Source organism: Eulemur rufifrons, chromosome 2 (genome assembly GCF_041146395.1).
Source record: "Eulemur rufifrons isolate Redbay chromosome 2, OSU_ERuf_1, whole genome shotgun sequence".
Lineage (NCBI taxonomy): Eukaryota > Metazoa > Chordata > Mammalia > Primates > Lemuridae > Eulemur > Eulemur rufifrons.
Window position 1 is genome coordinate 44,357,877 of NC_090984.1, and position 26,826 is coordinate 44,384,702.

General features: G+C 41.9%; 1 protein-coding gene across 1 annotated transcript in view; it reads left to right on the forward strand.

The window, feature by feature from the left end:
* The window catches only part of FBN1 (fibrillin 1), a 229,089-nt gene extending 209,057 nt beyond the window's left edge, over positions 1 to 20,032 (forward strand). The window contains exons 57-66 of the mRNA XM_069483916.1: positions 821 to 946; positions 1,528 to 1,734; positions 3,399 to 3,524; positions 3,808 to 3,930; positions 6,720 to 6,836; positions 7,102 to 7,230; positions 7,988 to 8,107; positions 12,758 to 12,989; positions 15,566 to 15,740; positions 16,949 to 20,032. Of these exons, the coding sequence (XP_069340017.1) occupies positions 821 to 946; positions 1,528 to 1,734; positions 3,399 to 3,524; positions 3,808 to 3,930; positions 6,720 to 6,836; positions 7,102 to 7,230; positions 7,988 to 8,107; positions 12,758 to 12,989; positions 15,566 to 15,740; positions 16,949 to 17,338 (1,745 nt within the window). The 3' untranslated portion in view covers positions 17,339 to 20,032. The remainder of the gene's footprint in view (positions 1 to 820; positions 947 to 1,527; positions 1,735 to 3,398; positions 3,525 to 3,807; positions 3,931 to 6,719; positions 6,837 to 7,101; positions 7,231 to 7,987; positions 8,108 to 12,757; positions 12,990 to 15,565; positions 15,741 to 16,948) is intronic.
* Positions 20,033 to 26,826: the final 6,794 nt, after the last annotated feature.

Here is a 26,826-nt window from a genome sequence, read left to right on the forward strand (position 1 = left end):
ATTGCTCTGGATGTCACCTTCCAACTCTCTGCCTCTCCTAGTAAGATCTCCAAATCAGGGACTCTGAACTCTTCTCACATCATGGGAAGCACATCAGCAAATTATGATCTTTCTAAATAAGCACCAGACAATTCTAAGAATCTCCAGATATTTTAATGTTTTTAAAACTTAGGAGACTGAATTATGGTTTGTTATTTCTTGATAATGTTATTGAAATATTACAATAAACGTGATCTATTTGAATCCAAAGGTTAGTTTAGACAGACTCCTCCTGCTCAACACTGACCATTAAAGACATTATTCTGGTGAGGTATTATAGTATTTCTTTAACATGTTGGTCTTCAAATATGTCTTCCTTCACTTGAAATAATCTTTTGGGAGTCCTCTTTCTGTACTAATATAGAAAGATTTAAATTTCATTAAGTGAAAATGTAAGTGTACATAAAATGCTACCATCTATTTTTAAACATATAAAAATGCTATCAATTATGTTTTTAAAAGAGCAGAAGTACATGTACGTATGTATTTGCTTTTATACGCATGATCCATCCCTGGAAGGGGACATTAGACATTAGCAAAAACATTGGTTGCCTCCCAGAAGGGGAGTTTGGTGGCTGGGATATAGGGAAGGAAGGAGGATTTTTGCTGAATACCCGCTTATACCTTTTGAATTTCGAACCATAGGATGAGATTAACTGTTCTCAAACTGAATTAGAGAGGAAGGGAAGGAGGGAGGAATGCAGGGAGGGAGGGAGGGAACCCATCCTTCTATAACAGTCAGATGACTCTTTGTTTCTGGTCCTCCAATGAAACCAAACAGACGAGAATGAATGCCAGACCAAGCCAGGGGTCTGTGAGAACGGACGCTGCCTGAACACCCGGGGGAGCTACACCTGTGAGTGTAACGACGGGTTCACGGCCAGCCCAGCCCAGGACGAGTGCCTCGGTGAGTGCCGTCAGCAGTGAGCCTTTGTGACCTCAGCCTCCACACCGGGACACTTGAAACCCACGTCCCTTATTAGAAATAAAAGAAAATGTCAAAATTTGAGGGAGGATGAAAAATGTTCATATTTTGAAGATGACTTAGTGACTGTGATCGTCCACTGGGCTGAGCACCACCCTGCAGCTAAATTCTTCCTTTGCTAATTGTATCACTGAATCACTTGTGTGGAATTTCTTTCTTGGCTGCCCTTTTAAGCCCTTTGTGATCAGGATCCATTTCCATATGTTTCTCTGCCCCTGTCTCTCTATAGCATGACAATTCCCCCTGATTCCTGGGAGCAGATAGGGTGTAAGCTTGCCTAGGCCAATGCCTTCCTGCCTACTTACTGAATTTCTCATTTGTTTCCCTCAGACGTCATCATCCTTTCTCTTTCCCTGCTGTCTCCAGCTTTCCCTTCTCGCTCCTTCTCAGCCAGGGTAAAGTGTTACATCCTTTTTGGTTTTTATATCTGACCAAATTCTTGATGCCCTGTTATGCTCATAACATTTTCTAAAATCTTCTTTGCAATACAATGTCCCTTACAGACAACCGGGAAGGGTACTGTTTCACAGAGGTGCTGCAAAACATGTGTCAGATCGGCTCAAGCAACAGGAACCCTGTCACCAAGTCTGAATGCTGCTGTGACGGAGGGAGAGGCTGGGGACCCCACTGTGAGATCTGCCCCTTCCAGGGCACCGTGGCTTTCAAAAAACTCTGCCCCCACGGCCGAGGATTCATGACCAACGGCGCAGGTACTTCATTCATGGTCCAGAAATACTTGCAGGGAGTCTGTTGGTTTGTTTCTCTATGAAAAACAGGTGAGCATATGAGATCTACAGTATGTTCCTAGGTTGAGTTGCACAGGTGAGGTCAACAAAAATTCTTCCTATGGTGTTTTAGACATTCAAGGCCATGTGGCCAGAGTGTCCTTGGTCCACTTGATTAAGTTGTGTGTGCTTGGGTCCCTGCCTCTGCGTTACAAGGAATCCTCGACTTTTCAAACAAAAGTTTGCTCTAAGTCAGTTGTTGGCTACTCAGAATATAATTTTTTAGATCAAACTTGAAATAAATGACCATTACATTCCCAAACCAGTCCACCAAGATGTATTTTGACTCATAAAATTGGCTAAAATATATCGCATAAAAGGAGTATAAATAATGCTGATATCCAGGCAGTTAAACACAATTGCATGGAAAAGAGCACAAGCTGCTTGAACTAGAGAAGGATGAGGAGGCTGTCGAGGTGTCTGGAGCAACTCTGAAGACTTCTAGGCCTATCACTGCTATGATTCCTGTTTACCAACAGTAACTACAATTGGTTTTTAGTTCATAAAAGGACTGAGAAAAGGAGAGAGGGTTTGGGGGTGTTTGTTTTTGAGCGCCTTGGGAGGGAATTGGAAGTGAGAGGGAAGAAGGAGGTTAAGAAGGATTTGGTTCGTATCAGGGAGATGTAGCTGAAGGCAGAATAATGGCACTGGGTGTGGTAAAAGGCAGAACCGGACCGAAAACATGCAGTGACCAAAAGCAATTTATGATTCTTTGGAGCATGTAAAAATAAGATGGTGGAAAAGACTCATTTCTTGAGGCCGATGAGGGTGTGCTAAACTGTACTTCAGAGTAAATTTGTAAAGGTCAGGCCCCCCCAGCTGTTGGTATAAAATGGTTATTTTGCAATCAAGGGTTGATAACCTGTGTGGAAAGTGCTTGTGTTGGCATCTCACCAAGCAGTGAGGAGATAGGCGGGTCAAGTGGCTTTAATGCTTGACAGTGCATGCCGACCAAGTCTTTCTCCCAGTGGCGGAGCCATGGGTGAGGGTCTCTCTTCCTTTGCAGCCTGCAAAAGCCCAGCCCTGTATTCACCCCGGAGCCCTGGTTTGTTTCCCTCCTCACTAGAGGAGGAAAGTTGATCCCATTTCCCCAATATTATGTAATTTGATATTTTTCAGGATGAACTTCAAACACAACAAAAAGAATGTAAAAAAAAAAAAAAAAAAACTTCCCTTCTTATTATGAACATGCAATATTAGGGGGGAAATGGGGTTTCCTTGTCAAAGAATCCACTGCTGGGATTCATTTATGAGATGTCAGTGGGAGACAAGATTGATGGCGTGAGATGGAGCAAGAAGCCAAATACGTCTGGATGGGGTGGTGGTTCTAGGAACCCAAAAGAGAAAAATGATATAAATTTAAAGGATCAATTTTTTAAAAATTTTCCTCTAGCCTGATAATTGGTTTGCCTTTCAGTGTAGCTACCAGTACATATGAAATTTATGTTGTCATCCCATGGGTTTAATTTCTTAGGTCCGTAATATAGTAGCTCAATTTATAAGTATTTATACTGAAGTGATGCCTACATATTAATGTTGTCCATTTTATATTATCTTTCATATTTCAATTTATGTTTATTAAATTACAGATATTGATGAATGCAAGGTTATTCATGACGTTTGCCGAAATGGGGAATGTGTCAACGACAGAGGATCGTACCATTGCATTTGTAAAACTGGCTACACTCCAGATATAACTGGGACTTCCTGTGTAGGTAAGTGCTCTATTTCTGGTGCTTTATTCCCAAGTGGAAATTTTAGATTATGGCAAAAAAATAAAATAAAATCCCCAAGCTAAAAATCTAAAAAGGCTTTATAATTTCGTGGGAAAATATAAATATAATTATAAAATATAATTTCATGGGACAATGATCAAAGACTACACAGGGTTTCCTTTTGCCTTCCTCAAAACTGAAAATCTTCTTTAGGTCCTGTGGATATTTAGCCTATAGATAACTTTTTCAGGTGGGCAGTCATACTGTATTTTTTTGACCATAGATCTGAACGAGTGCAACCAGGCTCCCAAACCCTGCAATTTTATTTGCAAAAACACAGAAGGGAGTTACCAGTGTTCGTGCCCGAAAGGCTACATTCTGCAGGAGGATGGAAGGAGCTGCAAAGGTAATGTAGAATTTGCTCTTGCCCACTCACCAGGCACCTGACACGTGGCTGAATTTCTGTGCTTGTGAGGAGCCCACAGGCAAGCTGAAAGACCTGCCAGAGGTGCTTCTCTGGGGCTGGTGCCTCTGGAGGTACTGGAGGGAGGAAGGCTAAGACGGGAGATCATAGAGGACCAGTGGTAGCAGCTGTCTACACTACATGCCCCGTGGAAGTCTATAGGCCCCATCCACGAGAATCTCAGGGATAGCAGGCCCAGCTCTCCTAGGCCCCAGTGAGGCAGATTCTTAATTGGTTACCTCCTCTCTTCTTGTTCTTTTTGTAATTTATGCTGTCTATTCAACAAGTGTGTAGTCTAGATTTCCAGCAAAGTCCTGCCTCAGAATATTCAGTGCCATGATCCCAGAGGACATTGTGCCTAATTAAATACTGTGTCAGATTTTTGTTCTACAAAATAAGGCCATTCCTGCCCTCTAGGAGTTTCCTTGAGACATAAATATCACACAGAACTAAGAAACAGCAAAACTTTAGGTAGAAATCCCTTCTCAACCAGAAGTTACCCTTTGCAAAATTCTTTTGGTGTAAATTTACCGCTGTAAACATCTTCCTTTACAGTAGGAACATCATATTGAGCGAATAGAAGTGAGTCATAATTTATGATAATTTGGAAAATGAAGGATTTGGAAAAGGAAAGGTAGACCAGATGTTGGAACAAGAGTTAACTGTGTCCTGCCGTGAAACTTTGAGGGAGAAAACAGAAAGTAAGGAAGGTCGAGTCGGGTGGAGTGGAAGAGAGCAGGGGAAGTTGGGCCTTGACCTCTTTCCTGTGTCTGTGGAAAGGGGGTGAGTGAAGACCCCTGTACCAGAGGATGACACAATGGGAAACTGCCCGAGGCCGTCCTGCGCCGCACAAATCCTATGTAATCCTGTAGTTCGGGGAGAGGAAGCTGAGAGACCTACTCACAAAGTCTGACCATCTTAAATGAAGAGTTGCTCATAGCTTGCTTCTTCTCAAACATGGCACGTATTCTCCATCCATGGATTAAAGTAAGTTCTAGGCAGTGTGAGGCTATAACTCAAAAGTTATGTTTATTCATATAAATGAAGAACCAAATTCAAGGGGAAAATATCTCTCATTGTATATATTATCTGTAACAAAACAAATTCACAGCATTTTTCCAACCTATGGAGGTGGAAAATTCTCCAAAGTTTCTAGCAACTAAAAGATTAAAAAAATGGAAATTAATTGTATCAATAAGGTTCTCTTTATGCTTGTAGGAATACAAAAACAACTATATAATTTTTACCCATCCACTCACAACGTGAGTGCATTGCTCCTATTTTTTGCTCGTAAGGTTTAAATTCTTCCACCTACTTGGCACCTTCCACCCGCCACCTATCAAAATGAGTGGCGCAGGTATGTATACTACTGAAACTGACAAGAAAGAGTCTAGAAGGGTGGCCCTGGGAGGAATGGGCCCAACGTGTGCCCCGTGAGAGATGGGTGGGATGCAGACTAGAGGAGAGAAGAGGAGGGAAAGGCATGCTCAGAGGTGAGCACAGGGAATGTTGCTGTTCTCAATGTGTTGCACCTATGAAATAGTGTTATAAAAAATCACTGCGTCATCTCCCTCACCTGTTTGCAGGTGAGCTTCAGCAAACATGCAGTAATGCTCTAGCAAAGCTCCTCGGGTCATAGGCGGGAAGCTGGTCTATGGGCTCTGAGAAAGCAGAACAGAGAGTTAGTATCAGTCAGTGCCAGGACAGTGGAAAGAGCACAGGATGGGCTCCATTTTAAGAGAAGTCAGCACTGGCACTAGTGTGGGGAGGTTCCCTGGGGTCAGGTCCACTCCAGATGTTCCACTGTGCAGGAGCCGGCCCTGTGGAGCAGTAGCAGTCACTAGCAAAGCCAGCAAGTGACCTGCAGCTCCAACACTGTTCCACATGGGGTGGGTGCCTGGCACCTGAATTTGTGATAAAATAAGGCCACTACAAAAAAAAAAAAAAAAAAAAAAAAAGGTTCCTGAATACACAGCGATTTTTAAATTATTAAAATTCATCTAAAAGCTGGACTATATTTTGTATCTCTTGATAGTTTTTAAATAGCACTAGAGTTGAGGCAATGAGGAAAGAGGTGTGCTGAAAGCAGAGGATTTTATTGAGACATAGGAAATAATGTTGGATAAATACTGTAGGTAGTGTTACGAAAATGCCTTTAGCTTATCAGAATGAGTTTTTTCTTTCCTTTGTCTTCTTCCTGATTGCTCAATTTTGTTTTATCCAAAGGAGAATCCCTAACTAAAAAAGTCAGAATGTTTTTTAACTACCTCATTTGAGCAGACTAAAAACAGTAAACAGAAAAGAACTGAGCAAACAAATTAATTTCCAGCCTCAATATTGCTTTTTATATTTCAACTTAAATAGATCTTTTTGATGCTCTAGAAAATTTTTAGAATCAGTAATCTTTTACTTCTTTTTATAATTTGTTTAAAATCTCATAATATATTTGAAATTCCTTTGTTGAGGAATTTCTGCATTTCTCTAACTAAAGGGAATTGGGTTTTCCTTGGATATCCCAAGGGGCTATATATATAATTTTTGTCTAAATTGAGACCTTGTTTTATCTTTCAAACCCTTATCCCCTGGGTTCCTCCTAGCCGTTTGCTGTGGCTCTGTTCTGGCCAGGGTCATTTGAACTTAGAAATCAAAACTTAGAGCTTCTTCCTAGGGGCGGCTTCTTTGCACCTGTGTTGTGAGCACAGCTCAAATGCCCATCTTGCATTCTCTTGTAGATCTTGATGAGTGTGCAACTAAACAGCACAACTGCCAGTTCCTCTGTGTTAACACCATTGGTGGCTTCACGTGTAAATGTCCTCCCGGATTTACCCAACACCATACTGCCTGCATTGGTAAGTGGAAGAGGAAAATACCCTATACAGGACGTAGCTATTCCTTTAAGGGGTTATTTTCTATTTTCTCTACTTTGGGATAAGAAAACAAAAGCTCAAAAAATGTGTGAGTGCATGTGTATGAGCTTACACACATGCATACATGCAGGTGAAAAGTTATTGCCTTATTTGGCCTTTTCTGAGTCTTCCTTCTCACTTTCTTTTAAACGATACAAAGAGAGCGTGGGGCATTGTAACCCCTCTTTCCTCCCACTGCTTCTCATAGATAACAACGAATGCACCTCTGACATCAACCTGTGCGGAGCTAAGGGCATTTGCCAGAACACTCCTGGAAGCTTCACCTGTGAATGCCAGCGGGGATTCTCCCTGGATCAGACCGGCGCCAGCTGTGAAGGTGGGTCGAGACCTTAGCTGTGATCCAGCTGGTGGATCCTTGTGGCGGTGACCCATGTGGCCGTTGGTACCTTCATCATCATCCTCTATGAGATACCAGAACTGAGCACAGGGGTAACACCCAACTGAAATAGTCTGTGACGGTCCCACATCTTACAGATATATCTTTTGTCTCGTGCTCATATCTATAACCCATGCCTTTCCTAAGTATATCAAGGCTTTTTTGGCTCAGTTATTCATTTAATCTAGTAGGGAATAACTCAGGCAAGAAAAGTAGCTAGCCACATTCCTGAATTCGATTCGTTAATTTTCTGGTCATTGGGCCCAGAACCACAGAGGGATTTCCCCACAGTGGACTAAACATATGAGGATTAATTCTTCTGGTAATATATGATTAATTGTTTAAATGCTATTTTTTAGGATTTTATTGTGGCATTGACACCTTTTGGTTTTTAATTCTGGCACCAAAAAAGCAAACACAAATAATTTACTGAGCCATCCTATTAGAGTACTTTGTGCTTTGCACTAATTTCCTTATCATTTTTATTGTAGACTTTATCAGAGATCTCCAAATGCTTTTCTCCTTGGACTTAGCAACAGCTGCACCATAGATAGTCTTGAGGTTTTTGGTGGTAGAATAATTTTTTAGGGGCAGATTTCTTATTAGAATCACTGTTCACCTAAGCATGCAGATAAATGTGGCTTCCAAGAGCACCTCGGTGCCAGGTGGCTTAAAGGTGACTCTGCTCCTCTTTCAGACGTGGACGAGTGTGAGGGTAACCACCGCTGCCAGCACGGCTGCCAGAACATCATCGGGGGCTACAGGTGCAGCTGCCCCCAGGGCTACCTCCAGCACTACCAGTGGAACCAGTGTGTCGGCAAGTAGCTCTCTCGCTCACAAGATGCAGGGCTCTCGGCTCCTATGGGACAAAGTGCTGCTTTCTTTCCGAACACCTTCAGTTTGTTATTGAAGCAACAAATGCTCTTTTAGAGTTGCCCTAACCTGGTTGAAACCAGATGGAAGTATCAGTATTTTCAAAATAGCAAGCTAAGAAAGAAACCCGTGAAAAAGGATACTGTAAAAACATCTGAGATAAAACACCCCCGGGATTCCTTGACTCCCAATACCCGTGCCCTTCTGCAGCATTGCTAGTTGTCAGCCCAGCCCACACTTGTGTTCTGTTCGTATCAGAGGTCAACAAAATCCTACTTCTGACTGAAAAATACCAGCCAGCCAGAGGCTATTTTGAGCAACTTTTGGCCTGAAGTTGCAGAAATGGTTCTGTTCATGTCTACACATCTTTGGGGCAGAGTGCAAGCGGCAGACACAGCAAGTTTTTTCAGATTGCTAAATCCTTTTGATAATTAAGGGAGATCGACAGAGTCTCTCATTAAATTGAAATGATGTCATCTTTTATTCCACAGTGTCATGGGAAAGTAACACTTAATGCACATCAGAGAATGAAAACATTGCAAGTTTAGAGGGACACCAGAGGCCATTTAGCTCAGGCCCTTTGTTTTATGATGAGGAATCAGAAGCCCGGGGAGGGAAGTAATATGTCCTCGCCCGGCATTTTTGTGACATGCCTGAAACTAGAACCCTTAACTTCCTGATTTAGGGCTGCCTTTCAGGTGTCACATTCCCTTGGATTTTCTCTCTCTTTGAGCAGGTGTCTACGGAGCATCACTGCAAGTTTCGTGCTTGGGTGACCTGTATTACTTGCCACATTCTTGGGGACAGAAGAATTACTGCTTCCTGGGTGGAAGCCCCACGTTGCAATGTTTCGCTTTAGTACAAATGAAGACACATTTGGTGGTTTTCACTTATCAAAATTGTCTCTCTCATCTAGTTTGATTCTGTGTAAGACAGTTTTGCAGAGGTATGTAGGGTTGACTAAAGTGATCTCAGTGCTATATGATTTTAGACTGCACAGCTCTCTGACTAGCTGTCTGGTTTTCATAAAAATGTCTTTGTTCATTACCAGCTTGGGGAGATCTTTGATTTTAATCATCAGTTTCCGACATTGTTCACAGAACTTCCAGAGTGAGCCTTGTTGATTCAATACCCAGTACATGAGCCTGTGTGTTCTCATTATATAGGGCACTGTAATGGACTTGGAGCTGTGAAAGAAAAATATAAAAGAGGAGAGGTATGTCACTGCTGCACCTTGTCCTCCTCTCCCGACATTCAGTTTGGGGATAGTAGAAGTGGCCAGACCGTGCCCTAAGGTCCTAGAGATTCTGCTTTGGTCCTGTGAAGATCATCTCCAGCTGGACATTCTGGAAGAATAAATTGATTAAGAAGTCAGACGACCTTTGGTATTCTTAATGCCCCAAAATGCCAAATTTCCCCTCATAAATCTTAAGAATTAGAGTTACCCAGAATGAGCACGGCTTTGGGCTAGAATGCACCCCCCAGCCCCCGCCCCGTGTCCATGAGGAGTAGAACAGATCTCTTAAACCAGCCCTGTCTGGATCCTCTCTCCTGTGTGGCGAGAAGGTCACTCTTCCAGGATGGCTGGGTCTGGGGTAGGGGGCCTCTGATTTCATTGTTATCCAGAAGTAAATATCAAACTTTCAGGTTGCAGATAGAATTGACCACTTTTGCCCCAGGGAAAGTTAGTAAAAAAAAGCCCATCCTGCATTTGGGAATGTTCCTGTTGAGACTCCCTTAATGCCACGGCTATCACAAACAAGGCCAGCCTGATGCTAGAACCTTTGAGTTTAGAGGACAGAGTGGTCGATTTCAGTCTGCTTTGAATAAGTAGTTTTTAGACTTCTTTAATGCTGTTTTGATAAAATCAGAATTGTCTTTTTTTAATAAAAAGAACAAAACCCTCACCAATTTAAGTACCAACTAGAAGAATAGAACAAATATTTTAGAGTTTAGAAAAATTTCTGTGGAGCCATTTGCTCTAGGGTGCACAGGATGAAAAAGATCAGGAAAAGTGGAAATCATGTTAACCAAATGGTGGTGTTTGTATATTGATAAAAAGGGTGAGTGAACAAACATACTATTTTCAAACCCTAAACACTGACCATTTGCCAGTTTCTTATCTTAACCTGTGCTGTACTCCATCCCACCTCTTCCACCAAGATAAGCAAGTTTAATTTAGATTTTATTAAATTCTCAGGAAGGGGGAAAACGGCAAAATAAAATGAAAAAGAATGTGAAAGGGGAAGAGGAGAGTTCCTGAGTGTAAGGGATATTTATAGTAACAGATGCTCAAAGTTAAGTGGAACCTTAGAGATGAACTAATCTGACCTCTTTTCTAGAACATAAATCCCTCTCCAGTCTCCCTGCTCATCCCAGTTTAGCTGGAATACCACCTTGAAGGACATTCACTTTCTCACCAGATAGCGCAGTCTATGTGTAGTCAGCTTTAATACTTAGAAATGTCTTTTTTGTAAAGAATGAGCTTTTCCTCCCTCTAACTTCTAATCTTTTGTCCTGTTTCTGCCCTTCAGGAAAAAAATAACGATAACTCTAAGCGCTGTATTGACAGGGCTTCCCCGACATATACCCATGCCTTACAGGTTTATTAGGGTCCCAACAGGAAACAGATGGCTGAGCCCAGCCAAAGGTAGAGGACAAGGGAGCAGAGCCTGGGGACGCTCCACACTGACCAGGCCCCTGGGGCCGAGAGCGGGTGGAGAGGGTACGGGAGGACATGCACAGGCAAGGAGAAGACACCCAGCCCGGGGGAGAGTAAATACCCTTGGTTCTCCCTTCTTTGTTTGCCATAGAGCTTGGTGCCCTGGTCTCTATTGCACGCCTCATCCCTCATTTAAAAGAAAGGGAAAAGAATGCAGACAGTGGCATATTTATTTATTTCTAGTTCAGTAACCCTGGAGCCTAAGTGACCTCGGGTGGGGACTTGAGGATCTTTGGATATAAAGGATGTTCAAACAGGCAAAGTTAACATCACAGACCTATAGCTGAAGGGAAGGAGGAGAGGAGAGGAAAGAAGGAAGAGGGCAAGGAGGAAAGGAATGAGAATATGTGCTGAGTATATTCCAGCAAGCATCCTGCCCCCACCACTTTTACCCACCTGTTTTCTAATTAAAAAAAAAAAAAAGAATATAAACTAGTTTTTTTGAATCAATTTTTTTTCTTTATAAATGAATCTACCTTAGCAAAGAAGGTAAAACTAATTACAGGAGAAAGGAAGTACCAGTTTAAGTGTGGGAAAGTCTCTGGAGAGACATTGTGGTCTAAAGGAAAGCACATGGCTTTTGCAGCGAGACAGACCTGGCTGTGAATTTCTGCCCTGCTGCTGCTGGCTGTGAGATCTTGGAAGAGCTTTGAGCCTCACTTTCTTCATCTGTAAAACAGGGAATGTAATACCTCCGTCTCAGGATTGTTAGGAAGGTTAAGTAAATGAATGTGAAACACCTGTATCCTGCCATAGTATGTAACTAGGCACCTAATAAATGTTCCCTTCCTTTCCCTTCCTCTCCCTCTTCGGTTGGAAGTAGGTATTCACTAAGTAAAGAGAAGGCCAATCTATATTCACATGAACATATGCCTGAAAATGGGCTGCAGCAATTAAGAAATGTCTTACCAGCAAGTTTCCAACTTGTGCTCCAAAGGCAGGTCTACAAAAATATATTGGAGATTTCCAGAAATTATAAGTTGAAAATAATGAGAAACTCCTGGTTTTCTCCCTTCAAGTTGATTTTTTAAAGTTAGATTTCTTTTTCCTGCTTCTTACCATCAGACTTGGCAGGTCCTTGTGGGTAGCGGGTAGCCACCCCTGCAGCATCTGTCTCTCTTGTGGCTTTTCCCCAGTTATTGCTCGTTTGCCCCACATCTCTTCCAGCCACATTCACACACAACGTGTCTGAGCTCTCGGCACGGCTTGGACACTCTGGGCAGGAGGCTGGTTTGGACGAGGAGGGGCCCATTCAGAGATGGGAGCAGACATACCAGAGGGCACTATTCATCCCCCGGAACAACTACCTGGGGGCTTTTGCACATTTTTGAAAAGGAAGTCCAAGTGGAGCAGACACTTCAGGCAGGATATGAGCCCTTGCCAGACCTGTACATCCTGAAAAAGGAGGACAGGGAAAAGAGCCTCCGGGAAAGTGGTTGGCCTCTGCTTTTGAAGTATGTGTCCTTCTGCTGGGCACTTGTGGAGCAAGAATGCAGAGAACTGCGTGATTCCTTCTTTCCCACCCTGGACCCTGACTCTTAGCTATGGCCCTGCCCCGCGTTCTTTACCAGATGTTCACATGGAGCAGAGGATACTAGCATTGGCTTCCGGTGAAACTGGAGTCTGCAGATCCTCAGAACGCCATCCTCTAATGCCCTCCGCCTGGTGCATTTGATCATCTGCCATTTGTAGTCACAATATGGCAAGAGGCCACATCCATTTCTACATCTTTCTCTGTTGTTCCTCTCCCCGCCCCAGCCACCTCTGCTTGCCTTACCTTCCTGAGAGCCTAGCAAGTGTCCTAAACCATGCTCCTCAATAGCAACCTCTGGCCGGTGTCACACATGTGTTGTCGTCTTGTTTCCCCTGCAGATGAAAATGAGTGCCTCAGTGCTCACATTTGCGGAGGAGCCTCCTGTCACAACACCCTGGGGAGCTACAAGTGCATGTGTCCCGCCGGCTTCCAGTACGAACAGTTCAGCGGAGGATGCCAAGACATCAACGAATGTGGCTCTTCCCAGGCTCCCTGCAGTTACGGCTGTTCCAATACCGAGGGTGGCTACCTGTGTGGCTGTCCGCCCGGTTACTTCCGGATAGGCCAAGGGTAAGCGCCACTCTTCCTGGTCGTGGTTGGAGAATCTCTCATTCCTGATATAATTAAGTAAATTTAACTCAAAATTAACTTGTTCTGGTAGAGGAGAAGCATGCTTTTTGTAATCCTTGAACTAATTCCAGTTAGCTTTGCTAAGGTTTTAGGTTATTTTATCTGAAAATAAAACAACCTAAAGGGGGCATCTGGATTCCTGGAAATGTAGAGAATATCAAAAAAAAAAAAAAAGAAAGAAAGAAAGAAAAAGAAATTACATTGTAAATATCTCGCTATATGGCTTGTCTATCTCATTCTCTTGATCTTCGTATCTTTTGGGGAAATGATTCATCCCTCTGCCAGCCCAGGGCAGAGCTGGGCTCTCCCTGCTGATCCGCTCTTCCCCTGGGGCAGGTAGGATTCTATCTTGACTTAAAATGCCTTCTTAGCCAGCTCCTATTAAGATACATCAAAGACCTACCTTTTTGTTGGGGGTCCTTCAGGATTTTAAATTACATTTTACATTTTGGATTTGAATTTACATTAAAAATTACCAAAAGTACATTAAATATGAGAGTTGAAATAATTATTGTATTTTCCAGATAGAATATGTCATCAAATTATATGGATGTATGTGTAAGAGTTGGGGTAGGGAAAGCATATTTTTATTTTACTCAATGATTTAAAAGCTTTGTGGTAAGTTTTCAGAGTTTGGTTTTTCCCTGCTGAATTAATCTGGATTGGGTGTTTATCTAGTTTTAGCTATCCTGAGAGGGATTGCAAATTTAACTTTTTAGTTAGGAACACATAGACATTAAATACACATACACACCCATATATACTCCCCACACACACATACACACTTATCCCAAATTATTAATTTAATGGTCTTTGATTTCTTGACATACAAGCATCAAGTGATTCATTTTGGATCTGTGTAAACTTGAAGGTGAAAGAATGCTTCGTGGGAAGCACACAGAATGCCAGCAACAGGACACGAATTCCCAGATGTTTGTGTCTGGCTCTCAGTAGACTCATTCTTTATAGTTTAATGCCAAAACCATTTTTCCCAGCAAAACTTGTGACACTCCAAACTGGCTTTTGGCCAGTGGGATTTTGTAGTCACACTTCTTATAAGTATTGCTCCTGGGGTATGAAAACACTGGAAAGGAGTTCTGAGAAAGAAACCAAAGCCTGCAGATTTGGAGTTTACCTCCCAATAATTTAATCATGACGTGGATGTATACAGACACACACAGGATGAGCATTTATCGTTTCATCCATTTTATTGTTTCTGCATGTTTCATGTTGTAAGATAAAGAAAGAGGAAAGGAAATGTGTTGGTTCTGGCAAGATTGAAGAAAACAGTGGGAACCCATAAATTGCTGTGAGTTACAACAAACAGTCTGCTCATTGGCATCTGATTTTGAATTCTAAGGGCATACAGGAAAATGAGTTATAAAGATTAGTTCAACTATTTAAAAACCCAGATAAATAATATTTGTTCTACATTACGATCTATAAGTAGAAATCTACCCATTTATAACAATTTTGGCCTCTCTAAATCACTAGAGTGGACTCTGCCCCAAAATAAAGATTCTTTTAGGACCATTCAACTGTTTCAACACATTTGGAAAGAGGAGCCTGATAAATACACATTCCAAGTGGCCTCTGAAATAGTAAGCAGGATAACAAAACAAGGTACTTGTGAAACATGCAAGTCTCCCTCTGTAACTTGGCGTTGCTAACTGAAAGGCAAAGAAAAACAGCTGAACTAGTTCTCTCTTGGGCATGGGTTTGTTTATCCGGCTTCACATGAGTCAGAGCCAATGGTCCTGGTGGTTTTGAATGACTTGAAACAGTTTCCCACAGTTGGGCAAGTTGCTCTGATACGTGCATGTTGTAGATTATACATGCATTTTCTGTATTGCATACCTTCACAGCTTCTTACTGAAATAACCTTCAGTTATCACCTGGGGCTTTCTTCCTATCCTCGGTAGAGTCAGCAAAAGTGAAAGGTCAAAGGCAAGGCGCGATTGCTCAGAAGGGTGACTGAGGAAGCATGGGTAGTGGGAGCGGGAGGGCGCAAGACACAGAACAGTGATGCTCCGTACCTTTCTCACCCTTGTGGAGCCCATTTCATAAAAACAACATTTTTATTTATTAAAATAAATGATATGTTTATAATTTATATATAAATTATTTTTATTCAATAAAAAAATTTTATTTAACCTCCCAAGTCACATGGCCCACGCCCTCATCCACTGGTCTTCTGTTGTTCCACTCTGTGTGCCCTCCCAGCGTAAATACTGCAAAATGCCTGCTGTGTTAGGTTTGGAAAGTGAGTGGGGCAAATAAATAGGCAAAAATAGGGTCTTGAGCAAGAGTAGAAAGAAGACAACAAACTCAGGGAACTGGGGGTTAGAGGCCAAACACGGAGGACCTCAGTGTGGGGCTCAGAACCAGCTGATCATCCAGCAGACACACAAGGGCTGAATGTCCCGCGTGCAGGGACCGGGCTTCCCCGGACCTCCTGTGGCACCACCCCGTTCCCTGCTCTAATGGAAAATGTCTGTGCTCCCCTTCTGCTGCAGGCACTGTGTTTCTGGAATGGGCATGGGCCGAGGAAACCCAGAGCCACCCGTCAGCGGTGAAATGGATGACAACTCACTCTCCCCAGAGGCTTGCTACGAGTGTAAGATCAATGGCTACCCCAAACGGGGCAGGAAGCGGAGAAGCACAAACGAAACAGGTGCCTCCATTGTTGAGGTAGGTCCTTAGGTGGTTTCTCCTGATGTCTCCTATAGTGGAAAGGCCTTCCAGATTGCTATGGTTTCCTCTAAGGATGCTCCAAAGTGTGAAAAAGCTCCCTGGGGAGAAAAATCCAGACATTCCCTGAGCTCTAGGCTGCATTTTATAAGAGGCACTGGGGCTTTCTGCAGTTTTTTGCTACTTTTAGGGAGTGGCCATTCGAAGATTTTCACATACTTGCTCATTTCCTCTGTCTCGCCAAAAAGAAAGTCAAACACCCACCCAAAGTCTGCTGAAAGGATAAGGTCTGAGATCCAGGACAGCAAGTGGGCAGAAGAGTGAAGTGACATACTGCTCCTTCCATGGGGACGCCAAGTTCTCTGAGAGCTAGAGGCTCCTCTCCTGAAAAGAGCCATGTGGAGTGTGAGGGAACTTGGACTGTAGACAAAAACAACATGGAGCTGAAGCAGCCTGGTTTTCTTTGCCTACGGCTGCTGCAGCCTTCCAGTCAACTCAGAAATGCACAGATATTAACCCACACCTCTGGCTCTGGGCCCATAGACTCCAGCACATGTGGTCCCAGAGAGACAAGCAAGAAGCCAGGTGAAAAGCATTGAATATTAGCAGATCATCACAGTCAGGAAGTAGGTTCATGGGTGTGTCCTTAGGAGGGGATGGTTTAATGTCAGTGAACAGAATTGAAATAGACTGGTTCTTAGTATGGGTGCTACGACCCATCTGCTGTGGTTTGGGAAATGAGATAAGTCTTTGGAAAGAAAATAGTCTATTAAAACAGTGGTTCTCAAACTTGCACATGCATCTGAATCACCTAGAAGGCTTGTTCAGATGGATTTCTGAGAGACATCCCTGGAGTTTCTGATCCGGTAGGTCTGGGGTGGTGCTGAGAATTGGCATCTCTGCCAGATTCCCAGGTGATGCCAATGTGGCTTGTTCAGGGACCACACTTGAGACCACTGCATTAGAAGACCTCTAACTACAAGCTATTTCAAGCTTTCTTCCTGACATCAGTTTAATATTACAAATATGTGCCAATTTAACACATTTGTGGTTTAAACAAAGTGCCTTATGAATGTGCATTTTCAATACAGTATATGCCACATGTGCAGAAAGTTGCATTAGTGTGAATTTGAGTCACTTTTTCTTTAATATGAGAACTAAGTGGCGTATGTACCTTCCATTTAACACATCGCTATGTGTCTTTCCAGGATCAGTCTGAGAGAGAGGCCAACGTGAGTCTTGCAAGTTGGGATGTTGAGAAGACGGCCCTCTTCGCTTTCAACATTTCCCACATCAGTAACAAGGTCCGAATCCTAGAACTCCTTCCAGCCCTTACGACTCTGACGAATCACAACAGATACTTGATTGAATCTGGAAACGAAGATGGTTTCTTTAAAATCAACCAAAAGGAAGGGATCAGCTACCTCCACTTCACGAAGAAGAAGCCAGTGGCTGGAACCTATTCATTACAAATCAGTAGTACTCCACTTTATAAAAAGAAAGAACTTAACCAGCTAGAAGACAAATATGACAAAGACTACCTCAGTGGTGAACTGGGTGATAATCTGAAGATGAAAATTCAGATTTTGCTTCATTAATTCACCAACCAGAGACCAAATAATTAAAGAAAAACAAATATAGATAGGTAGAACTATATTTTCCCCCAATCAGAGTCTTCATATCATAGGTACAATCTTTCACCAAGTAAATTTGTATAAATAAGCACTACTCTTGTATTACAAAAGCAAGGTACAGGTGACTACCCTAGTTCCAAACAACCACTTTCTCAGGCTTCTTGTGTGTGTAGCTAAGCTACCTGGTCATATGTGTTAATCTTGAAAACTGGGACATGTATTTCCATTGGGGGTTGGCCATTCATGCTGGCATGCCATCCTTCCAGCAGACGTACAGGAATGTGCTTTCAATTGAGGGACCATTGTATTTTTTTCAAATTTTTAAACTTTGCTTCTCCAAATACAAATACTAGGTCGGCCATTTATAATATCTATTTGGTGCTAGTAAATTTTCAAACTAGATTTATGAATGCACTGTAATATCTACACAACTTAGAAACCAAATTACAAGTATTCAGTTCCAATACTTCATTAATTTCAATCAACCAAAGTTAGTTCAGTAGCTTATCTCAGTTATGAGTATAATACATTACATGTAAATTAAGTGTGTGTATACTGTAATCGTGCTATTTTTTATCATTGAAACATTTATAAACTAGAATAATAATGCCCTTAATGTGAGGGTTTGTAATGGTGCTTATTAAGACCAAAGACTTGTTAAATGTATACACCAAGTGGTAATGAAACTTCTGTGACTGGCCCACACGTGCATTGAGGTCTGGGAGGACCAGGAAACAGCCTCAGCAGCCAGAGGATTTCCAGTGCACCCTTCATCACAGCATGTGCAATATGCCAAGATTACCCTCGGTCATTCCTGTCAACAGGGGGTCAATGTCATAAATGTCACAATAAAACAATCTCTTCTTTTTTTTTAGTTTACCCCTTGGCTTTGTGTTCTTGCATGGACTTGGGGTTGGAGGGGCCATTCTGGAGGCTAAATGAAGTCTCCTGGATTTAAATTATCCTGGTTCTGTTAGTTATGGCTTATAAAGGTGCCAAATGTATAACCACTAGAAGGAATTTTAACATGTGTGAGTCAGTCCCTTGCTTTACTCATTAAAAATAGCAGAGTCTGGTGTCATTAACCTGACTTGCTTGTAAGAAATTTAGATTGTAGAGTCATTTCTGAAATGTGACTTAATTAATCTTGTGACTTTTAAACTGTCAGATTTAAATAGTTGCAAATATCAAATTCAGTCATTGTCTTAGAGCACATGAATTTCATTATAAAAGATTTATCATGGCCTCTTCCCTTAATTATACACAGTGCTGGCAAGACGTAGGTGTTCCATCTTTCTTCCCCCTAACTATCTTTTGTTAGTCAATGCAAGTCTAATTACACAGGGGTAATTCCAGGCTGAATCCAATTGAATGATACAACTCTTGGTTTCTGAATGTCATAATTTAAAAATGCTGTTATATTTTAAATGCAATATTAAATATTTAGCAGTTAAGCTCATTCAGTTGATACGAAATAATTTTTAAAATCCCTAAAGGCAGTAAAGCATTTTGTGGTAGTGAAAATAATGGGAAATAAGATTTCTGCATAAAGTGGCGGGGTGGGGAGGACTATGCAGAACACAGGGAAGTCCTCTCAAAATCTTTGAAGATCTAAGCTAAAGACAATAGAGAAGGTTTTTTCCATTTTATCCCAGAAGGAAAAACCGACGTCAGTTGATGTTTAATCCACACAGTCCTAATTATAGAGATACCCACCAAAAGCTTGGATTTGCTTGCATGGTGGTGAGCTGCCTGTTACAAGATAGAAGAGTTTCAGGCCAGGCTTAATGGCAGCCATTGCACAAGGATGCTTTCTTCCACCTAGCACACCACGAACCATCTTGAAGTTGTTTTTGTATCTCTAATTTTGCCATCCAAAAAATCTCACTCATATTAGGTACTCAGTAGAGATGAGTTGAATGACTACCATGGAAAGGGTTTGTACCTTGGGTAGGAGGTTAAAATATAACTCAAAATTTCCTTCTAACTTTGCACCTATGGAACCACGTGATAAAAGTGTATTCAAATTGTTAGAGAAGAACTGTATGTAAACAACAGTTTGCATACAGAAAATATCTTTGATAATTTAACCAGAACTGCAGTATATTCAATAATGGATTTTCTTTATAACAAACAACAGAAGAAAATGGAGTTGGCACATAGTGGATCACTTTGATATTTTTAATAGTCTAAGTCTGGATTTTATTTATTCAAGAGCCAACAAATTTGAACAGCATATTTTCCATGTTTCTGACAGTACAAAACATTTTCCTCATTGTTCCATTGTAAATATTCCTCTCTTTGGAACCCTTTTTAATCCTGAGATTTAAACATGTACCTTTCAATTATCTGCAACCTTTCAATTTTACTTTCAATAGTTGAAGAACTTGGCTTTGTAAATCTCTCAGAAGCTTGAAAATGTCTTGTCTCTACCCCCTTGCCCATTTCATTTGCCAATAATTATTTTGTAAGTAGGGTTGAAATGAACTCAGCTGGCCTGTGAAATGTTTAAACTTGCACAAACAACTACATTTTTGTTCAACAAATAGCACTTTACTCAGCCAAAATTGCTTTGGACATTGCCATTACAAATACTGTTAAATTTCAGAAATCATGTTTGTAAATTAGATGAGCCAAAATAAAGGACAATTAGGTTGATGCTATATTAACATACTTAAAAGTTATATGCCTATAAACCGTTACGGATTTTAAAATCACAATCAGCTTTGTCCACAGAATGTACTTTTTCCTGGTTGTAACTTTAGTTCTTAGAGATATATAAGAAATGAAATTATTAAATGGTTTAAGGACATTATTTTTAAATGTTAGAAGGTCATTACTGGTAGAAAAATTCATTTTCATATTCATAACTGAAGAGATTCATTTACCCCTTGCCAATTAAAAAAAAAACACTTTGTAAAAAAAAGAGAAAAGAAAAAAAGCAAGTCAGTTTACTTTATTAAACTTTTTGAAACCCAATATGATCCTAACATTATGTATGAGTTAAGAAAGGATTCTCAGTATTATTCTGAGTTTAGGGTTAGAGAAATAGAAGAAAGCTGTGAATTTGATTTTGCAAATTACCATGTGTTTCCAGGGCTGGGTTCATTTATAGGATTGGGTCTCAATTAAAGGGTCTGACAATCTCACAAATGTCTGCATAAACATGAGAGTCTTGTACATGTGACACCTGATGTGCATTTGGCAGGACCTGGCAATTCACGAAATCTGTTATTTCAACTAACTGCTAATGAATTCAAAATGGAGGGTTTTTTTTGTTTTTTTTTTTTTTGGCAAACAAAACCATAAACCTCTTTTTAGGACATAGGCTGTTTTGCATCCTTGATTCAAATCTGAATTATGACCTCTGTGAATGGATGTCAGTTTCATTTTTACTGTCAGACAGTGGAAGATGAACTAAGTCACAGCAGGTAAGTGGGTGCGATTTTTGGCTAGCTCAACCCTGCTCTCTCTAGTCATTGTTATTTTTGATCTGTTTGACTATTTCCATTTCATAAATGAATGCAGCATTACCCTATGTTCACCTTTGCTCATTGTGGGTTGGTTATCTTGTCAGCTAGAAGGCATCAAGCCTTCCAAGTACTTCTGGAATCTGTAGCGTGGGTTCAGATTGAAGCAACACCATGGCAGAGATGTTTAGGGAAAGCAGCTGCTCCCTTCAGCAGGTTCTGCCCCACTTCCTGATCCCACCTGATGTGTTCTTTGCAGCTGTGCTGGGAATTGCAGAAATAAGAAGAGGTCTGTTTCCTTTTTACCCTAAAATACTCTCCTGGGGAGAATCAAATCAACTCTAAATGATTAAACTTTTTCTTCTTTTGGAAATGGAGACATACGAAAACATCCTGATGATAATCACACATCCCGTGGATCCTTCCAGACACTGACAGAGAGAAGTCACAGGGCTGTACAGTTGTGTCTACATGGTGAGCTCTGCTCTGTCTGGGTGTCCCCAACAGCTCTGCTATGGGGAAGGCCAGATCTGTCAGGAAATCTTAATGAGACCTTAATATATCAGAATTTCAAGGGCACAGCCAGCTGGATTGGGTTTGTGTCTGCGTATTTTTGTAACTACGTGAAATCAGCAGGATGTGCTGCTCAGCCTTTCTGTCTGCAGGCCTATCACCGTTAAACCCCCTTCAGGGTGTGCACTGCACCTCTCTGGGCTCTGGGGCAGCCCGTGATCAGGCTCCAGGGACCCAGAGCCTCAGGCTGGGTGGCAGACTCCTCCCTGAGGCTCATTGCTTCCTGCACTTTCGTAGATTGGCTTCAGCAGGCTGTCTTTTGGGGCATCCACGGGAAGCACAATGGCACCTCCAGCTTGGGAGTCAGTGCACCGTGGAACCAGCTCCCCAGGGGAAGATGGTTCCTGCTCGTGCCCACGCGTCCACCCCACAGACCTCACGCCCACCTGGTGCACCATCCCTAAAGGCTGACCCTCTCGGCCTCAAGTGCTGTGGGGGTTTTTTTTTGTTTTTTTTTTCCACCCCCGCTCCTGCCTCCCCTGTGCCATAAGTGGCCTCTCTGATGGCGAGGACTGGGCCTGCTTTGCCCTCGCAGCTCCATCACCCTGTTCTGTGCCTGGCATACAGTAGGCACTTAATATGTGTTGAAAGGATCAACGACTGAGATTGGTGGGAGTGAAATAGGAAAAATCCCTGCAGAAGGGTAACCCATTTCTTCTCTGTCTCTTCCTGTTTATCTCCCTCCCTTTCTTTGCTTTTCTCGGCAGACCTTTTTTGAGTACTTGTGCCGTTTGCATGAAGCACGGGGGACAAAGGTGCTTCCCAGCCCATGGGAACTTTGGAGGCTGGAGTCTCTCTACTCACTGCCCCCAAGACAATTCTTATTAAGAATCATAACCGAAAGGTCCTTTAGAGACCTTTAGAGGTGGCAGAGTAGCGCTGTCCTAGTGGTTTCTTTAATAGGGATGTGGTTAGACTTTGCAGGCTCTTGAAGGAAGTAGCAGGGTGTAAGATCTTCAGTTCCTTGGTCTTAGGGGACAGAAGGCAAGTTACCATTCTGCACTAAGTTACCTTTGACATCTGTAAGACCCCACGTCTAGATCTCTGTGAATCACCAAAATTAGAAACACCATCTAACCTGTCTCCCCCCGTAATGCTGTGGTGGTTTCCACATAAAGCGATTTTCAGTGGTGATTTGATTTTTAGTTAGATTCCCATGTTTAAATGAAACTTACCCTGAAATCCAATATATAAAATACAGGCAGAGCTGCTTGGGTTAAAACAGAGATTCGTAGCCTGGAGTCTCTCTACTGACTGTCTCCAAGACAATTCTTATTAAAAATTATAACTGAAAGATCCTTTAGAGTATTACATATTCTAAAATGGAAAAGAAAAATAATATATAAAGTCAATTTTAAATGTTCATACTTAAACTCTAAGCTTATGATTCTTAAATTAGGGAATTATAAATATTTTCATAATATTTGTACATGGCAGAAATGGACTAGATGCTCACCAATTCTGCTTTTTTTTCCTCCTGGGATCACAAAAAGACACATATCCTAAATTCCTTGCAGTTCGGTTGGGGCTGAGTGATGGGATTCTAAGCAGGGGAACATCAGGAGAAGTGATATCTACTATTTCCAGGTCTGGCTGAGAAAACACTTATACAATCATTCAAACCCGCAAGAAATAAACTTCGCAACAATAACTACTGATATTTTGGGATTTTTTGTTATAGCAGCTACCATTAATTACCCTAATACAAATATATTCCACACACACACTTTTTCACTACAAAGAATCCACATCAATGGTTGAAAACCACAGATGCACATTCAAGCCCCTTCGGGTGCTTTACAAAAACTCCCAGCGTTCAAGCCACACCCCAGGCCAATTCATTCAGAATCTGGATTTGAGGTCCGGCCATTATCAGTTTTCAAAGCTCTCCAGGTGATTCCAATTTATAGCCTTGGCTGAGAACCACTGCTCTAAATCTTTAGGCCCATTGTGAAAGGCAGATGAGAGTGTTTCCTTGGGAAAATCCACCAGGTAACTCTGATATGCACCCCTTCCACTGTTGCTACTGCTGGTCTACAGGACGCTGTTATCACATAATAACACTAACCATGACATTTCCTGACTCTGCAAACTGTATCTTTTCAGTGGAGTTTGCCGTGTGGCATCAGCAGAGACAGTCCAGCAGCAGTGAGGCGTGGATGTTGCCAGGTGGTTGCCTCAATTCATTCACCAACCACAGACTCCTCTCCCACACTAGCCTTGGGGCGAGAGTGCAGTTCTTGCCTCCACACTGGGTAGTTCCCAGGGAGTCAACATCTCCCATGTGAAGTCTATTCACAGCAAAATGTTGGGGAAACCTGTAAATATATACAAATCAGAAATATGGTCCCGTTAACTCAAGCTGCCTCATACTGCTCTTTACACAACTAGAAGACATCAAAGAGTTCTGTTGAAACAGATAGTTCTCTGGAGTGAAAATAGAAACTTTTTCTTTTCTTAAAGCCATCAGTTTCAGCTAAGAGTGTGCCGTGGTAGGCCAGGCCACCAACCAGCCCCAGCCAGCTGACCAGCCTCCAGTAAAACTCTATTTACAAAAAACAAGCAGCCAGCCCACAGTTTGTAGTTCGCAGTTTGAAGTTTTTAAATATTGCTTAAAATATTATGTATCATGGTTGCTGAGTTTGGTGTACTCGAGAAGAGTGCCCAGGCCCTGGGTGCAGCCTGCAGACCACACTTGGAGCAGTGAGAGCCAGGGGACTGGCTCTGGGCTTGCTGCTCCTGGTCGGTGCCTGCTGGGCACTGCACTTTCAGTCCCTCAGTCACGCCCCAGCTGCCTCCGCCCAGTACCACCCCTTCTCATCTCGCATAAAATGCATTCAAAGGCCCCACATTTCAAGCAGATGCTGGAATGTGTACTAATTATATGTTGTTTCTGAAATTTTAGCTCCCCCTAATTGAAACTCCTTCTATATTAGAGAAATATTTTTAAATGCTCTGCTACAATTGTAGATGCCACATTTCCTGATGGGGGGTGTGTGTGTGTGTGTGTGTGTGTTTTGTATACTGCACATACTCTTTTAAAATGAAGTCAATACATTTAAAAAATTTTTTTTGAATGGGCCCTCATGTGAAAAAGTTTTGCTTCTTACTGGTCGGGCGTTTACTCCTCTATCTACTATCATAAGAATACTCATTGGTGTTACTTTCCTTTTCTTAGAGAGCTTTTGTCAGAAGAGGTAAGGAAATACATCGTGCAAAAATCTTATCAACACAGACAGGCTTAATGAAAAGGGAGATGGGCAATCTTCGGTGAAGGATAGTGAGGGCTCTAAGAAATCCTGTAATCCAGAACTTTATTGCTGAAAATTTCAGATGATTGCTTACATAGGGGAATTACATGAGTTAAGAAACACTTCAAGTGTTCAGCGTTTAATCAAATTCGGATAGTTCTGGATGTTCTCTTCATTACCACTGTGATTTGATGACTGGCTCAGTGGAAGTCTTCATTTTTGTGGTTTCCCGTTTATTCCAGCACAGCTATGAAAAACAGTTTAAGGCTAAAAGATCTTTGTGCCAGTGTGTGGGGGGAAGAAACCAGGAACAATGGTTCTTCCAATGGTAGTTGCTTCTTTAGCTTGTCTACTTTCTCTCACCCATTTTCAGGCCAAACCCTATAAATGTGTATAATTTGAGATTAAGAGTTGGCTAAATAACTTGAGAATTTGATCAAGTTCAGTAACTAGATGTCAGTAAAAATTATAACATATCCACCCTTTAAAAAAAAAAATCCATGCTTTATATACTTGAGTGCCTAGGCTGGGCACTCAAATAGAAATTGGACTCCAAAATTCCTGCCTCCAAGTAGTTCACTCACCTCTTGAAGGTGAGGATTTGGGGTGGGGTGGGGTGGGGTGGGGTGGACAAAACTGTTGGACCACCTAAGCCAAGTGCTCCAATAGAGGCCTGGGGACAGTGGACTTGGCAGGGAAGTACTTGTGGCCTTGTTGGAAAGGGACACGTTGCCATGAGATGTTGAATGACCAATGCCTGGAATAAGGTGTATGTCCTATGGAGAAGGAATATCCCAGATACTGGGAGTCAAGCCCAGGAAGGGCTGGTGAGAGGTGAGGCAGGTGTGGTTCACCAGGCAAAGGTATGGAAGGGAAAGATACGTGGTTAGATGGTGGGGAGGCCCTGGTTTGTCAGGCTGATGAATTTGGATTTCCTAAAAGAGATAGGGAGCGCTTGAAGTGTGGCTGGTATGAACTGAGATGTGCATAAGCATAAAATACCTACTGAGTTTTGAAGATGTAATAGGAAAAAAACAATGTGAACTATCTCACTAATAATTTTTTGTATCACTTACACATTGGAATGATAATATGTTGGATATATTGGGTTAAATAAAATATACTATTCAAATTAATTCTACCTATTTCTTTTTACTTTGTAAACTATGGCTATTAGAAAACTTTCAGTTGCATGCATGGCTCACATATTTCCATTGGATATCACCAGGTTAGAGGGTGTGAAGAATGGCTTTGAGAAGGGTGAGATTATGGCAGCAGGGCCAGGGAAGAGACTTTGAGAAGGTCAGGTGAGAAAAGAGGGCCCAAATGGTCTTTTGGCAGTGGGGAAGAACATGGCAAGTGGGAGAGAGTTAAGAGGTGGCAATTATGTTTTGTTATAGTTCTTGTTTTTATTTTACAATGCATTAAACTCATTTTTCAATTCCAAAATGATATTAAAGTTAACGCTTATTGTGCAAAACAAAAACAAAACAAAGAAACAGGCTTAAAAGGAGCTTGAACTGTCTCTACGATAGTGGAGGGTAGAGTCTGATATTTTAATATAAGCTAAGCTAAACTGACCCAGCTAAAGATGACCTCTGATAATCCATCATTCCTTCATTGCTCTTATTCTTTAAATCTGTGTCCTCTTTTTAAAAACACATTGACACAATTACCAAAATCTCAACATACCGATCTGGTGAGATGGTTGATCCTCATCAACTTGATGTTTACACGGGAATGCTTAACGACATCTTCCAACTTTGAGATTTCATCACACAGCTCATGTCTACAGCTCGTTTACAAAAATATGAAACAAGGTCCCCTCCAGCATGGTTTCTTCACCATCTATTTCCAAAGAGCTCAATAATCTGCCCACTCCCTTCCCCGTCTGGCTTCTGCTCCATTTGTCACAAGCCACAAAAGCACTTTTATCCAAATAGATACACCCATTTACTCATACAGTGAGCAGCAAGCATACATAAAAATACTCTTTAAGAGGGTGGGTCAGTGGGAAGCCACGGGAAGAACCGGACCAGCAGGAGAGGGTCTATGAGCGAGAGAATGAAGGGGGACATGTGATGAGGTGGCTGGTGCCTGGCATAGGGAGTTTCATAAAGAGGTAGCTCAGCAAGTTAGTTTTGCTTATGTTTTAAGC